At 36.7% G+C, this 13104-nt stretch overlaps 1 protein-coding gene across 8 annotated transcripts in view; it reads right to left on the bottom strand.

Annotated features, from left to right (window-relative positions):
* Window positions 1-13104, bottom strand: part of LTBP1 (latent transforming growth factor beta binding protein 1) — a 191281-nt gene that overhangs the window by 67564 nt on the left and 110613 nt on the right. For all 8 annotated transcript variants that reach the window (XM_057369961.1, XM_057369977.1, XM_057369970.1 and 5 more), the window contains 2 exons: window positions 3407-3529; window positions 1700-1867 (listed from right to left, as the gene is read on the bottom strand). In XM_057369961.1, the coding sequence (XP_057225944.1) occupies window positions 1700-1867; window positions 3407-3529 (291 nt within the window). The remainder of the gene's footprint in view (window positions 1-1699; window positions 1868-3406; window positions 3530-13104) is intronic.

Genomic DNA, 13104 nt, shown 5'->3' with positions numbered 1-13104 from the left:
AAGACAGAAAATGTGATGTCTGTTCCTGCAGATGCATACTTAGGACATAGGAAATCTTGCTTCAAGTCACACTGGCTCAAATGAAAAACAGAAATGTGATCTTTGTTCTACCACAGCTCTGATAATAGCTCTCAACACTTGGGYATACAAAACTGGTCTCTCAATGTCTCTTTAGCAGATTGTTTACTTTTTACAAGTATTTTAGAAGCTTTTTATTTCAGTGACTTTTATACTAACATGGGATGCTGCAGTAAATACATTACCCCATTCTGGAGTATCCCACTTTCACACATTTTTCAAAGAAAACTCTGAAACATTATGAATTTAACCTGTTACAGAAAGGAACATGTTTTTAAATCATGCAAGTAAGTCATTAAATGGGAAAGACTAATCAGAATTTTCTACTCACAGATTTTCTCTCTAAAGTCTTCTAATAAAGAAAAAAATCACTAAAATAACTAATTCCATATGATACTTAATATATATTTTTGTGACCAGATAGCAGATAACATAAGGATATTTTCTGTGCACCAGTATACACACAGTTGGGCATAAAGCCCCAAGCAATATTCTCACAGATGTAAAACAGCTGCATTTAAATTGCAAGTCACCTCATAACCATATACATTTTTTTCTCCATTAAAAAGCCATAGAAATATTATTCATCCAAAAGTGAACAGGAGTTTTAAAATCCTGATCAATGATCTAGTGACCCAATGGTCATGCAGGAAACAGTGGATTTAAAAATATATTGAAATGCTCAGAACTGTTGGTCTCTTTCAATTCTGTAAGTCCTGCTTGAGAAAGTAAGGAATCTGCTGGTCTCAGCATGTCACTGATACTAACTGTGGATTTCCCAGAGCAACTAGCTGGTTTGAAAATGTAAATATTTGTGAAACACTAGAGAAATAAATGACCTGCATCACGACAGTGACATTAGCARCAGTAGCTTCAAGTAAGCACAGTGGTTTGTCACTACAAATAATACATTACGCTAAAATACTGAAGAGACTGGATATCATGTATATTACAACAAACAATGATGCTTCTAAAATCGATTAGTTTGACCATATATTTGGAAAAAAAGATAATATTAAATTGATTTTGATTGAAGACTCCATGGGYATTTAAGGTTTAAGCAACATCAGGGAATAAAAACTACTTGCAATCAGTATCTCTAATATGTGGCATCTTAATCTCTAACCAGCTTAAGTGAYAGGGGCGACCAAACAAGCTGATATTTTTGAAGTCCTTATGTATCTAAATAACAGCAGAACTCCMAGGGAACACTGATAATAGAACAGATCTTTATGTACCAAGTGAGGAACTGTTTAAGTGAAAAATGGCACGGAAAGTTTAACCACTAATTTACTGTTAAGAAGGCAATCCTGTCCTTAGCACATTCCTCAAAATGGATGGTAAAGATACGAAGGAAGGTGAGAAAGCAGAAATATTAAATACCCTACTAATTGTAACACAAACTATATTCCATGTTGTTCTGTAACCAAACTCTGAAAAGCTGCCCTATTTTCATCAGAGCTGTTAACAACTGAAGAGTATTAAGTACACTTTCTGGGTTACTTTTCATGTATCTATAGCATATACTGTGGTGGTTGTTGTTTTATTGTTTTTTTTTAAAGCATGCATAACAAATGTAGTGATGGGGCAAGAGCTTGTATTTTTAGTGGGAAGTTCTTACCTGTTCCTGGGAGTGGACACTTCTCACAATGTGGGCCCCAGGCTTTGCCAACACTGCAACAGCAAAGCTGCTTGCTGAGCTGAACAGAAAGAGGATGCATGCATTGCTTTCCTGCACTAACAAACCGGTAGCAGGGTCCTTTCTCCTCAGCAACCACAGGGTTATCAGCTGCAGTGAGAGGGGAAGAGAGAATGGCACCGTTCACATGAAAACCAAAAGAGAAACACCTCTGGATTTCCAGCACCACTTAAATGGATTAATATTCTATCTGCAGAAACAGATATTTCAAACACCTCTCTCAGATGAAATCACAACACAAAAGCCATCTTATTTTGCATCAAACACTCCTGAATTCCAACTTACCCTAGACCAAGGATAAGAAGTATTTCAAGGAAAAACAACAAAAAATAAGTAAATTCAAAACCAGTAGTTGCCATGCTGCCACAATAAAGAGTGAGAATCTTATCTCTCACTTTCCCACAGCTGCTGAAGACCAGTCATTGGCACCACACAGTTGTGTCAAGCTACATACTTGACAAAGCCAGTGGAATGTCCATCTATAAGCTGGGTATGTCAATAAGACTGCAAAAGCATCAAGTATCACACATGACACTTTTTTTTCATAAAAGAGATAATCACATATTTACATTTTATTATTCTTAGTTTTAATGTGGAAGAGCCAGAGGCCATAAGCTATGATCAGTATCAGGTAACAGAAAGTTACGACMCAGCCAGCTTTCTAATTTATACATTCACATAACTTAAAACATACAAAAACTACCAGATTTTTAACATGACATATAAAAGCAAAAACAAAACCCAACAACCAAAAGAACTCCTTTCTTTTGGTGTTCAACTGAAAAGCAGTGTAAAGCTTTTCAAACTGCTGAGAAACTTTCTCACTAATTGAGTGTCATTAACTAGGATAGTTATGCTAGGGGAAAAAGAGACCTCACCTATGACTTGAGACTGTATTTTATAAACATAAATAYAGCTCACAGAAAGAACTTAGGATTGTAGCTATTTCTCATTTGTTCGTATTCTTTGCAGAACAAACCATAAAGTGAAAAATGTAGTTGCTCTCCACAGTCTTTTCTTCTTGAGTTGATAGCAAACAAAGTAAAAGCTAATTAATACGGGAAAATATCTGTATTCATGTTGTTCACAACTTTTCTTTTCTCCTAATTATTTCTTAATATTAATTCTTCTTAATTAGAAGAATTAATATTAAAAGAAAAAGGTGCCAGAGATTATCCTGGGCTAAATGTTTAGTAATGGAAACTAGGCAGATCAAAGCTGCASAGGTGGAAAAGGAGAGAGCAGGACACAAAGATGATTTTGGCTGGGAAACTAGTAGAGAGGGGAGTGAAAAAAAAACGTRGAAACTCCAGGCTACTGAAAAAGATTGAATGTATAAAGAGGCTGGATAAGGCCTTGAAGATTTGGTGGCAAGAAAATCAGGAAAAGGTGTCAAGGATCCTGGGAAGCCATTAACTGGTGGAGACCAAGACAAAGAAACAAATAGGAGGCATGAGAACAGAGACTGACTAAATAAAGTGAAGGAACTGGGAATACGAATGAACTGGGAATACGAGTTGGGGACAGCAAAAAAGTGACAGATTAGAATAGTTTGGACCAGTCAAATACACCTTCATCTGAAATGTAACTAAGTATCTGATTTATACTTTGATTAGCATTATTACTTACGTATGCATCTTGAGAGGGTAGGATCTGGCACAAATCCCATTTTGCAGGTACATCTGTAGCTGCCCATGGTATTCAAGCACTCACCATTAGGGCATACCCCCTGTAACTGACACTCATTGATATCTGTGGGAAAATTGAAAATAATCAGATGCTGAAACATGTACTAATATTTCTCTTTGTTCGGAAGTTCTTTTTTTTTTTTTTTAAATATGTGCAGGAGAACTGTTAAAAGTTAACACTCTAAAGAACACTTTTCCCCATACTGACATTTGATTTATAACCTTTTAAAACACTGCTGAGGACATAACAGAAACACAATTACATTTATACATTCTGAAGTACTCTGAATTAGAAAAACAAATACACTTTGACTGGCTTATCAACCCCTCTTTTCCTAACTACATGACTGCTCGTGCAGCTAAACACAGCTCACACGAACATTCACAGAGACAAGTTTTAACAGATATTTTATATGGGGTGGAACACATTTAATACAGTTTTTATAGTATTTSTATTTTATAGTGCTCAATGGTTCACTGTGCCAGAAGAAGCACAATGCAAAAATATCGTCTGTTGTCCACATAACCTGATGGCAGGGATATGCTTCAGGGAGTACAGAACATACCTGACACAAAAAGAATTGCAGCTGTGGCAACACAACTCCGTAACAATGAATTTGAATGTGAGCCAGCAGTGCCCTGGAGGGAAAACCCTATCCTGGGGGGCATCGGGCACAGCAYTGGCAGCTGGGCAAGGGAGGGGATTGTCCTGCTCTGCTCTGACCTGGGGCAGCCTCACCTCCAGTGCTGGGGGCAGCTTTRGGTGMCAYAATATGAGAAATACAATTAACTATTAGASWGTGTCCAAAAGAGGGCCATGAGGATAGTGAAGAGCCTTGAGGAGAAGCTGTAGGAGAAACGGCTGAGGTYACTTGGTCTGTWCAGCCTGGAGGWGACTGAGGAGAGMCCTCAGTGCAATTGACAATTTCCTCSTGAAGGGGAGAGGAGGGGCAGGCACTGATCTCTTCTCTCTGGTGATGAGTGACAGAACCCAAGGGAGTGGCCTTAARTTGTGCCGGGGAGGTTTACSTTGGMTATTAGGAAAAGATTCTTCACCCAGAGGGTGGCTGGGCACTGGAACAGCTCCCCAGGGATGTGGTCACAGCACCAGCCTGGCAGAGTTCARGAAGTGTTTGAATAAAACCCTTGGGCACAGGGTGTGACTCTTAGGGATGGTCCTGTGCAGGGCCAGGAGTTGGACTCAATAATCCTTTTAGGTCCCTCCCAACTCAGCTTCTTCTGTAATTCTGTGAACTGCTGTGATGAAGTTTGCTGTTACCAGGCCACCTGTGCAAGTGCTCCTTTCAGTCTCACTGAATCCCACTCTCATGTCTCATATCACACTCAGGGCTGCCTCTATAGTTCATTCTCTCTTAAAAAAGGGCCTGTCTAAAAATCATCTGGATGCCATCTGTAACCAAGCCAGCCAAACTAGCTTTTTATTTCAAAGAATCATAACAATGTATATTACACAGATAATCCAAACCCTGAAACAGTAACAAAAATAAAAGACCCCTATATCCATAATTATCAGTGTCATAAATTGCAAAGTCTCTTCTTTCAGAAAAATTGAGAGAGCACATTGTAAGAGACGTCCTTTAAAACATTTAGATGTATTATTTTTCTGTAATGCTCTCCCTCTCTATCCTTAAGGCTAGGAAAAAATACCTATCTTGCTGGGTTAACAAACTTCACATGAAAGTTAGATACTTCAGCCAGCTCTTTGAAAACCAGGTATTAGTGATTATCTATCTAAAATATATAATACCTTTCCTTTTAGCATTTATAAAACCAATATAATTTCATCTGACTTCATTGTATGTTGCTTCTTAATTCAACACCATTGCTGAGGGTAAGAGACTGAATATACAAAATATAACACACATGTGCTGCAGTTTGCATTTGGAAATATACAGAAAGATTCTTTCTTCTTCATTTTTCTCCCTAAGTTTGGCTACCTGTCCCCTGRCATAAGAGTGCACAGTACAGCAGACTCTGGCAGCTGCCATATCAGCTGCATTTTTTTCCAAATACTCAGTGCTGAGCTTATCCCTCAGTTCTTCTAGTGCTGTACCTAATATAGTATCTTGACACCACCTGGATAAACTTCACTTCTGTGCACTTACGTGCATAGAAGTGTGACAAAGAGCAGTAATTTATCTCCTAGAACTTTGGATGAAATGTGATAGAAACCACATGAATTACAAAGAATCAGCTCTGCCTCAAAGGAATTTTCAAGTGAAATTCCCAGACTACATGACTTTCTGACCTCAGAGGGAGTGGACTATTTAAAAATGAGAATGGTATAAGAAAAGAGAACAAAACCAGCTGAAATATTTTTGTAAGTTAGTCTACTTTTTGTCCAATGCAATATTTAAGCACGATGATATCCCAAAAAAGAACAGGAGTCTCTTATTTCAGGATTGCATTAATACAGAATACTAATTAAGCTAGACTTTTTTGGATGCACTTGCATTTTATCTGTTTCTTAAATTTCTTCATCAAACTAGGTTCTTTGTTTTCCCTGAAATCTCAAAAGATGATCAAAGGCATCCACACTGTTCCAGCTCATCCTAATAGGATTATCAGTTTCAATACCATTATAATTTGTGAGTATTACATGAAACGAACTTAAATCTTAACAGCAAACTAAAGATGTTATTAAAACATCCTTAAATAGAAATATAGTAATGCTTTTGTAAAGCTTTTGGGAGGAAAGGATAATTACAAGYCCAAATATTAACTAACCCTCCATTTTCTAAAATTAGGCCTGACAAGGACCTGTTGGAAGACTCTGAAATATCTAGAAGCTAATACAATGAAAATACTGGAAGACTCAAGAATCCTCTATTGAATTTTCTATCTGTTGGMAATTTGGGCTGTCAGACCAGTCTTCAAATTAGCACTAAACCATAAAATTATTCTACTTGCTTTGATCGAGCACTGTTTCTGTTGTCAGAAGTTAGAGGAAGAGATGGTATCCTTTACTCCGAGTACAGGAAAAATGTTGATATCTGGGTTCATTTTAAAATTAAAATCCTCAACACAATTACACAAATTACACATACACTTATGGGCAAAAAGCACGTTCAGGAATTGGAGGGAAAGGAAAAGCACAGGAGAAATTGATACACATAATGAAAACAATTTCTCTACTTCCAACATTGTAATAATTAAAAAAAAAACTTTCTCTCCTTCCAAATTCTAAGTATACACTTTTCTTTATRGGAAAATTAACCTAAACCACTGGGGTAAAAACGGAAGATACCTGCCAAGTAACATATATAACGTATCACTTTTTTTGTGATTTTCTGGAATTAGAATTAGCAGAAATGCTTTGTCTAGTGAAAATAGCATTTCAGTTTCACATCAGCAAAGRAGACAGCTTACTTTAAATAATGAAAATTTGACTCAAATTTTGTAATTCTTATTTTCAAGGAAAGACTAAGTCTCTTGTTTGCTGAGCATTAAAATACAGACGTTTTACTTAAATGTCAGYATTAAATGGATGGCACTTTTTCCTTTTATCTAGGAAAATAATTCTACCCTTCTACATGTATTTAAGCAACGTAACCTAGTTTAACAGAAGTGTGTTTGTATTTTCAATGTTAAAAATTATTAATGATGTATTGTTCATTTATTAGATGATAACTTTGCTCATTGTTTACATCCACCTTCATTTTAAGCAAGGTTAAAATCTATATATGGATATAGGTTATTATTTAAATGTTAAAGGTAGGAATGTTTCATGGCATTATTTAGCTGAGTGGCTGGTTTGTGGATACACAAGATCTTCCTATACACATGAATACACAGTCATCCTTTCTTCCAAATGATTCAACTGTTCTGCAGAAGACATTCACAAATGCTGTCATTATTGCCTCTGCATTCAATGTGTTACAGATGAACTGTTCTTGTATGTCTGGTACTTATAAACGTAATTCCCCATTCACATGAGTTCTCCTATTGCTATTTAATGTGGGCACTGCTACATTTAAGTATCAATTTATTTATGTGCAAATGCCAACTAAACATTCCTTCTATAGTTTCTGATATGGATGTTGCTCTTGCTACATTTGTCCAATTTTTAAAGTTAACTTTATTGTGAATGTTCCAATGCCTCAGCATGACTTAATTATAGGGTTTTTAATGCCTTTTTTTCTGGTCTTGTCTACTCCATGAGCTCATAGAATTACTGAGCCGATGCTCTATGCTGAATTGCACAAGCCTATCTAGGGACTCCACAGAAAAAAGCCAGAAGCTGATTAAAAAAAACCCAACAAAATGCACACTTCAAATTTTCAAAAGAAACATATGTACATGTAAGAATAGTGCTTATTTAACAACCTGAGCAGGAAAAAAAAAATCCTTCCAGATTTACTACTTACTTCACTTCATTTGAGACTGTGGTAAAAGGCCACCTATCCAAAATGTTTCCTACCACCTGCCAGCCTACCCAGCTGTGCAAATTGCACTGGAATCAACTTGTTCAGGCAGCTGGAAAGGAAATCTGATTCAAGATTAGCAGGCCTTTTTTTTTTTAACTCTCTATTTCTTGTATATGGACATAAAGAATATTTCAATTTTACATTAGTATAGGAATAGGAATTCATTTTCTACATTGTAAGAACTAGAGGAAAATGTCTGAATAACATCTTCTGCRGAAGTATGAACTTATGGCATGTTAAGGAGTAATTTATCAAATGCCTTCACCTACATAGAGGAAATAGTAGGGGCTAGGTAGCAGTATTGTAAAACCCCACATATGCAAATGTGTGTACATATACAAGTCTATAGCAGTACTATAAAACCAAACATATGCAAATAAAGCTTTCCAAAGACCAATTCAATATAATCTTCCAGTTTTTGAGAAAAGCAAAGTAATAAATTTCCACTGGTAAAAAGCCTGTGCACCAGTGATGCAGGAAAAAAAAAGTGTTTAAACAAGGAGATATTCCAAACAGCACCATGCATGGCTCCATAAGGAACTCTCACAGTRAGCACTGTTATTTATAATTTATATTGAGCTGGTAAATAAAGCATTGTTTTTTTAATAGTTGGTGTTTGATAATGTTAAGGACTTGACCCTTCCTCAGTAATAAATGGGTATAACCCCTCTGGCATGAAAGAAGCATTGTCAATTGTCCCCTGACTGACCGCCTGACCCTTTGCTGTTACTCCCTAGCACTATTCATGCCAAATACATGGAACTGGTCCTTGGCACACTGTTGCCCTACATTTGGTAGCCCATCTCCATGAAAGTTTGACTCATAACCTGTTGAGATGGCAGTGGAAGCCGYATGCCATCCCAGTGGCCCTGCTGGTGACTGTGCTCTCACAAGTTCATCCAAGTTCAAAGAAGCTGTGCCATAACCAGGGTCTTTACAGTGATGCTACAGGGCAGTACAGATGAGTCTGCTGTGTCTCGGCTCCCCCTGCACCCTTTTGTAAGCACACAGCTCGATATACGGTGAGGTCGGCCGACGCGCTCTCCAGAGCCACCACCGCGCTTCCAGCTTCAAATAACTCAGGTGCTGCAACCACACTGCTGCCAATCSATTTCACAAAAAAAAATCAACTTAAAACAGGCTCTCTTAATGACAGCAGTTAGTGTTTGGTATATTCCCACACATTTTTATAGGTCTTCTGAGTGTCAGGTCAGCCTGTTCTCAGAAAAGTATATGCTAATATGCTAATGACTCACTGCCACTGAATTTCCTGGYGAAAAAAAAAACAAGCTAAAACAACCATTTTCTAACTGAATGCCTGTCTGCTCATGTGGAGACTGTGACTACAAACACACTAGTATCCTCACGGCTTAAAAAAAAAAAAAAAAAAAAAAAAAAACCCCAACCATCAAAAGCAAACAGAAGCAAAGGAGGAAGGCAGGAACAATGCACACAGTAACACTGAACTTGTTATAAACCGTGATAATAATATAGCTTTACTAAGTCCAAAACCAGATTTACTTTCAACGAACTTTACATCTGTTATAATAGATAAAAGATGGAAATGAATTGATAACTCAGATAACAAAAAGTAAATTTACTTTGTTCATGTTTTTTTCTGCTTGCTTTCTACGAACATTCACAAAGACATTTTATTGGGATTTTTGTCCAGTGTAAGGCAATCATCAAGGTTTCACATTAGAAATACTGCAAAGCACTTCACCAGAACCATAGTCCACATATATTTAACACAATCAAATGAAGAACTGCTTTTACTCATGACCACACATAGACATTTGCATGGGCTGAATACTGCAATACTAAATAAAATTTCAGTCTAAGTGCAGGCAGCAATTAATATTACCAATTTTCTTCTAATAACTGTGATTTAGAGAAGGACTGAATACTCCAGCATAAATTAAAAAATGCAGGAAGCTTCTGAAAAACAATCTGACCGTTATTTGTTACTCTTCTCTAAACAGTTCCTGCTTGCTGACGATCAAAAAGCCCAGTGATTTTTCAACATCTCCATCTATATTTCTTCAGGTATGGATTTACTTTTTCAGCTCTCTTACATGCACTGCACAATGGGAAATTGTGATAACTGAAGAAGAAATGCATTAATCAGAAGTTCAAATTCTGTTCTAAGGTACTTAGAGGTGACAAAACGCTTTCACACCTAATGGAAGGTTTCCCTCTTGCTGACGTACATTTATGTACAGAAAGGAATGATATAGTAGAATCTCTTTCTTAACCAAATGACAGTGCACAGAAATCTGTGTTAGGGGGAAGGACAAGTTGCAGGAGCATTAAYTTCCAACATTCTGCTTGCATTCTCCAATCCTACACTGGCTTTTAAATTAGAYTACACTTTTAAAACAGTGTTTGGGGCCTCATTAGCTGCTGTTCAACATTATTTTGGTTCCTTACTGGAAACCTATAAGCAACTTCTCTCACATTTCCTGGAGCAATGGTATACCTAATTCAATCACATCCAGGAAGTGAATGATTTCAGCTTTATTCCAGGATTAATGACATTGTAATGCAGACTGCCTGAGTATCCTTTATCCAAGAATAACAAACCATGCTAAGTGTAAACATCCAATCCTAGGAAAAATTCCTGTGCCTGCTTAAAATGAAATCTGTACCTGTCACTTACTGTTGAAAGAATATGCTTTGCTTGGTTGCTATAAAATTGACGAGTTATTTACTACATTAACACTCCTTTAATTTGCCCTTTTACTGAAATACCTTACTAGATGCTTCAGGAAGCAAATATGGAAATGCTTCCAGCTTGCTTCTGTTCTACACATTAACAGGCCAACACAACCTGAAGATGATGGCTGCCACAGGCAAGCAAAGTGGTGCAGAAGGACCGTGGATCAGCAGAGAACTGCTGGCTGCTACACAGCACCCAACCAAAGCTGGTGTTGGAGTATCAGCTCTGTCGTGYTTCCCTCTGGCAGCTTCCAGCCCTAAGACTATTTAGGAAGGGATGTTCCCTGTGTTTTGGCTGTGTTAACCATTACAAAAGCTTCTCAGACCACCCAGGTCCAGCTGGCCCAATGCAGAAAGCTGAGGTGATGTAAAGTTGTCTTCTCTGCCTTCTGCCTAGTAAGTCATTCGGACACACTGAGCAAGCCCACTCCCCACCCTCTTCGGATAGCGAGCCATGCCCATATTTGGTCACAGACACACAGGAATTTGAAACATTCCTATAAAATTAAACTCATTCCCTCATTTTCAGKCTTAGCACATTGAATTTATGCTCATCAAAATCATCCCAGCTTAGAACATTTAACCACATTTAAGTATTATCTTAAAATTCTACAGCCGAATGTACATGTTTGRTCATGGGTTCTGCAACCCTCTGATATGACATTATTTAAATCTATCTATTAATTTAAAAAGAAATATTTTTACTCAAGGAAAGCAGTCTATGAATTCAAAAAGGTCAGAGTTATGCAAGAATTTTGAACAATGCAAATACAAACAAGAATAGTCTTTAATTTATTTTTTGAAAGAAACCGTTGCTACTATTGATGTAAATAATGCAATCAAATTTCTTTGGTTCCACTATCAATTGGGATCTGATTGATTTTATTATTATTCAGTGTAGTAACTAAAAGGCATTTAAAATTTTCATAAAGAAGGCTGAAGAATGTTAAGTGATTTAGTATTAATTTTTTTAAAATCGTCTTTGGAAACAATAGATCTCACTTGTATCAGAGTTTGCCATGTTACAAATATGGCAGGTGATTTTTGATTGCATTAATTATTAGGACTCAAAAAACAATGAGCAATTCAGATTTTTAAAGTCACATTACAAGCACTAGAAGAAAACAACACATAATTTCACAATTTTTAAGATTACACATAACAAGGTATAAAAACTAAACATACAACTGCTTTCAGCTAGGACAGTCACAATATCCAGAAGGTTCTTATAAAATTTTGACTGAGAATAGGAACTTGAAAAAGCAGCGATTTCTAGTCAGACCAGCACAGCCCCRGAAACTTCACCAAAATATTCAGAATAAAACTCTGGCTAGAAAAGTACTGCAGCCCACCTCACCCTCTGTGTCCCAAGTGTCTGGTGCTGGAGGACACACAAAATCTCAATAGCTGATTACAGGTGTCAGCACTGCAGAAAGGTAGATTTCTGCAAGGGGATGTCTACAGTTTGCTCTGAGAGAAGCTCTATGCTTCTCAAAACTGACTTTGTTTAAAGAACTAAGTAATAAAACCTAATGGAAAATATTGTTCCTTTCTGATGCAAAGAGAGCAACTTGCCTTTCAATGAAACCCATGCACCCTTAAAATACTGCTGCATTTAAGCAAAGAAGGCCTTCTAGATCAATTATATACTAACTAGAATTTGCCAAAGTATTCAGGCAACTTCTTAATTAAAAATTACCTAGTGGTCAGTCATTAAATGTTATTGAGGAATATCTGCCTTGATAGATGTTTTCATGCAGTAAGTGCTTTAACATGCATAATAAATCATGTTGCAAATTTAGACTGGAATATATMATTTATGTCAATTGTGAAAATTTGACAGATTCTGGCAGTTACATGTAGGCTTCACTGGGGGTGCCATCCGACTTSATTTCCAAATTGCAGGCAAATTTCAATATGCAGGCATCAGTTTTTATTCTCTTTATGAATATCAATTGCAATCAATTACCTATTAATACCACAGAAAATATTGTTCCAACTGTTTCTGCTATAGCTATACTAACCACTACTAATATCCTCTAAGATAAATACAATATCCAGATTTTATTGCCTCTGTTATAGTCGATTCTTTCAATAATAATTTGAGTAGTAAAAGAAACAAAACTTAAGGATTTGTTGTTAATTAAACTATTGCAATGTTTTTTTTTTAAATTACAGAAAAAACAGTTGCTTATTCTAAGAAATGACCCACTGACTTCTGTGAGCTAACAGAATAGCAGCAGAAGAAATCAGTCCAATTCGTTTTGTGCTTTTGCGTGGAATTTACTGGAACACAAGTTTGCAGAGCCACACTTCTCAAACACATAATCAGTGTCTAAACAGCAACCCAGCCCAGTTTCTGGAGATATATTTATTTCTCACTATGATCATCATATAAGAACTTCTTTGAAAGATGGTTGTTGACTTAGTAGCTAAGTAACATTAAATAGCATTTCTTATTAAAAAGGTCTTT

Source organism: Malurus melanocephalus, unplaced genomic scaffold (genome assembly GCF_030028575.1).
Source record: "Malurus melanocephalus ecotype Western Australia unplaced genomic scaffold, MMel_1.1 scaffold_5, whole genome shotgun sequence".
In the NCBI taxonomy this organism is placed as follows: domain Eukaryota; kingdom Metazoa; phylum Chordata; class Aves; order Passeriformes; family Maluridae; genus Malurus; species Malurus melanocephalus.
This window is presented reverse-complemented; position numbering and strand designations above follow the sequence as displayed.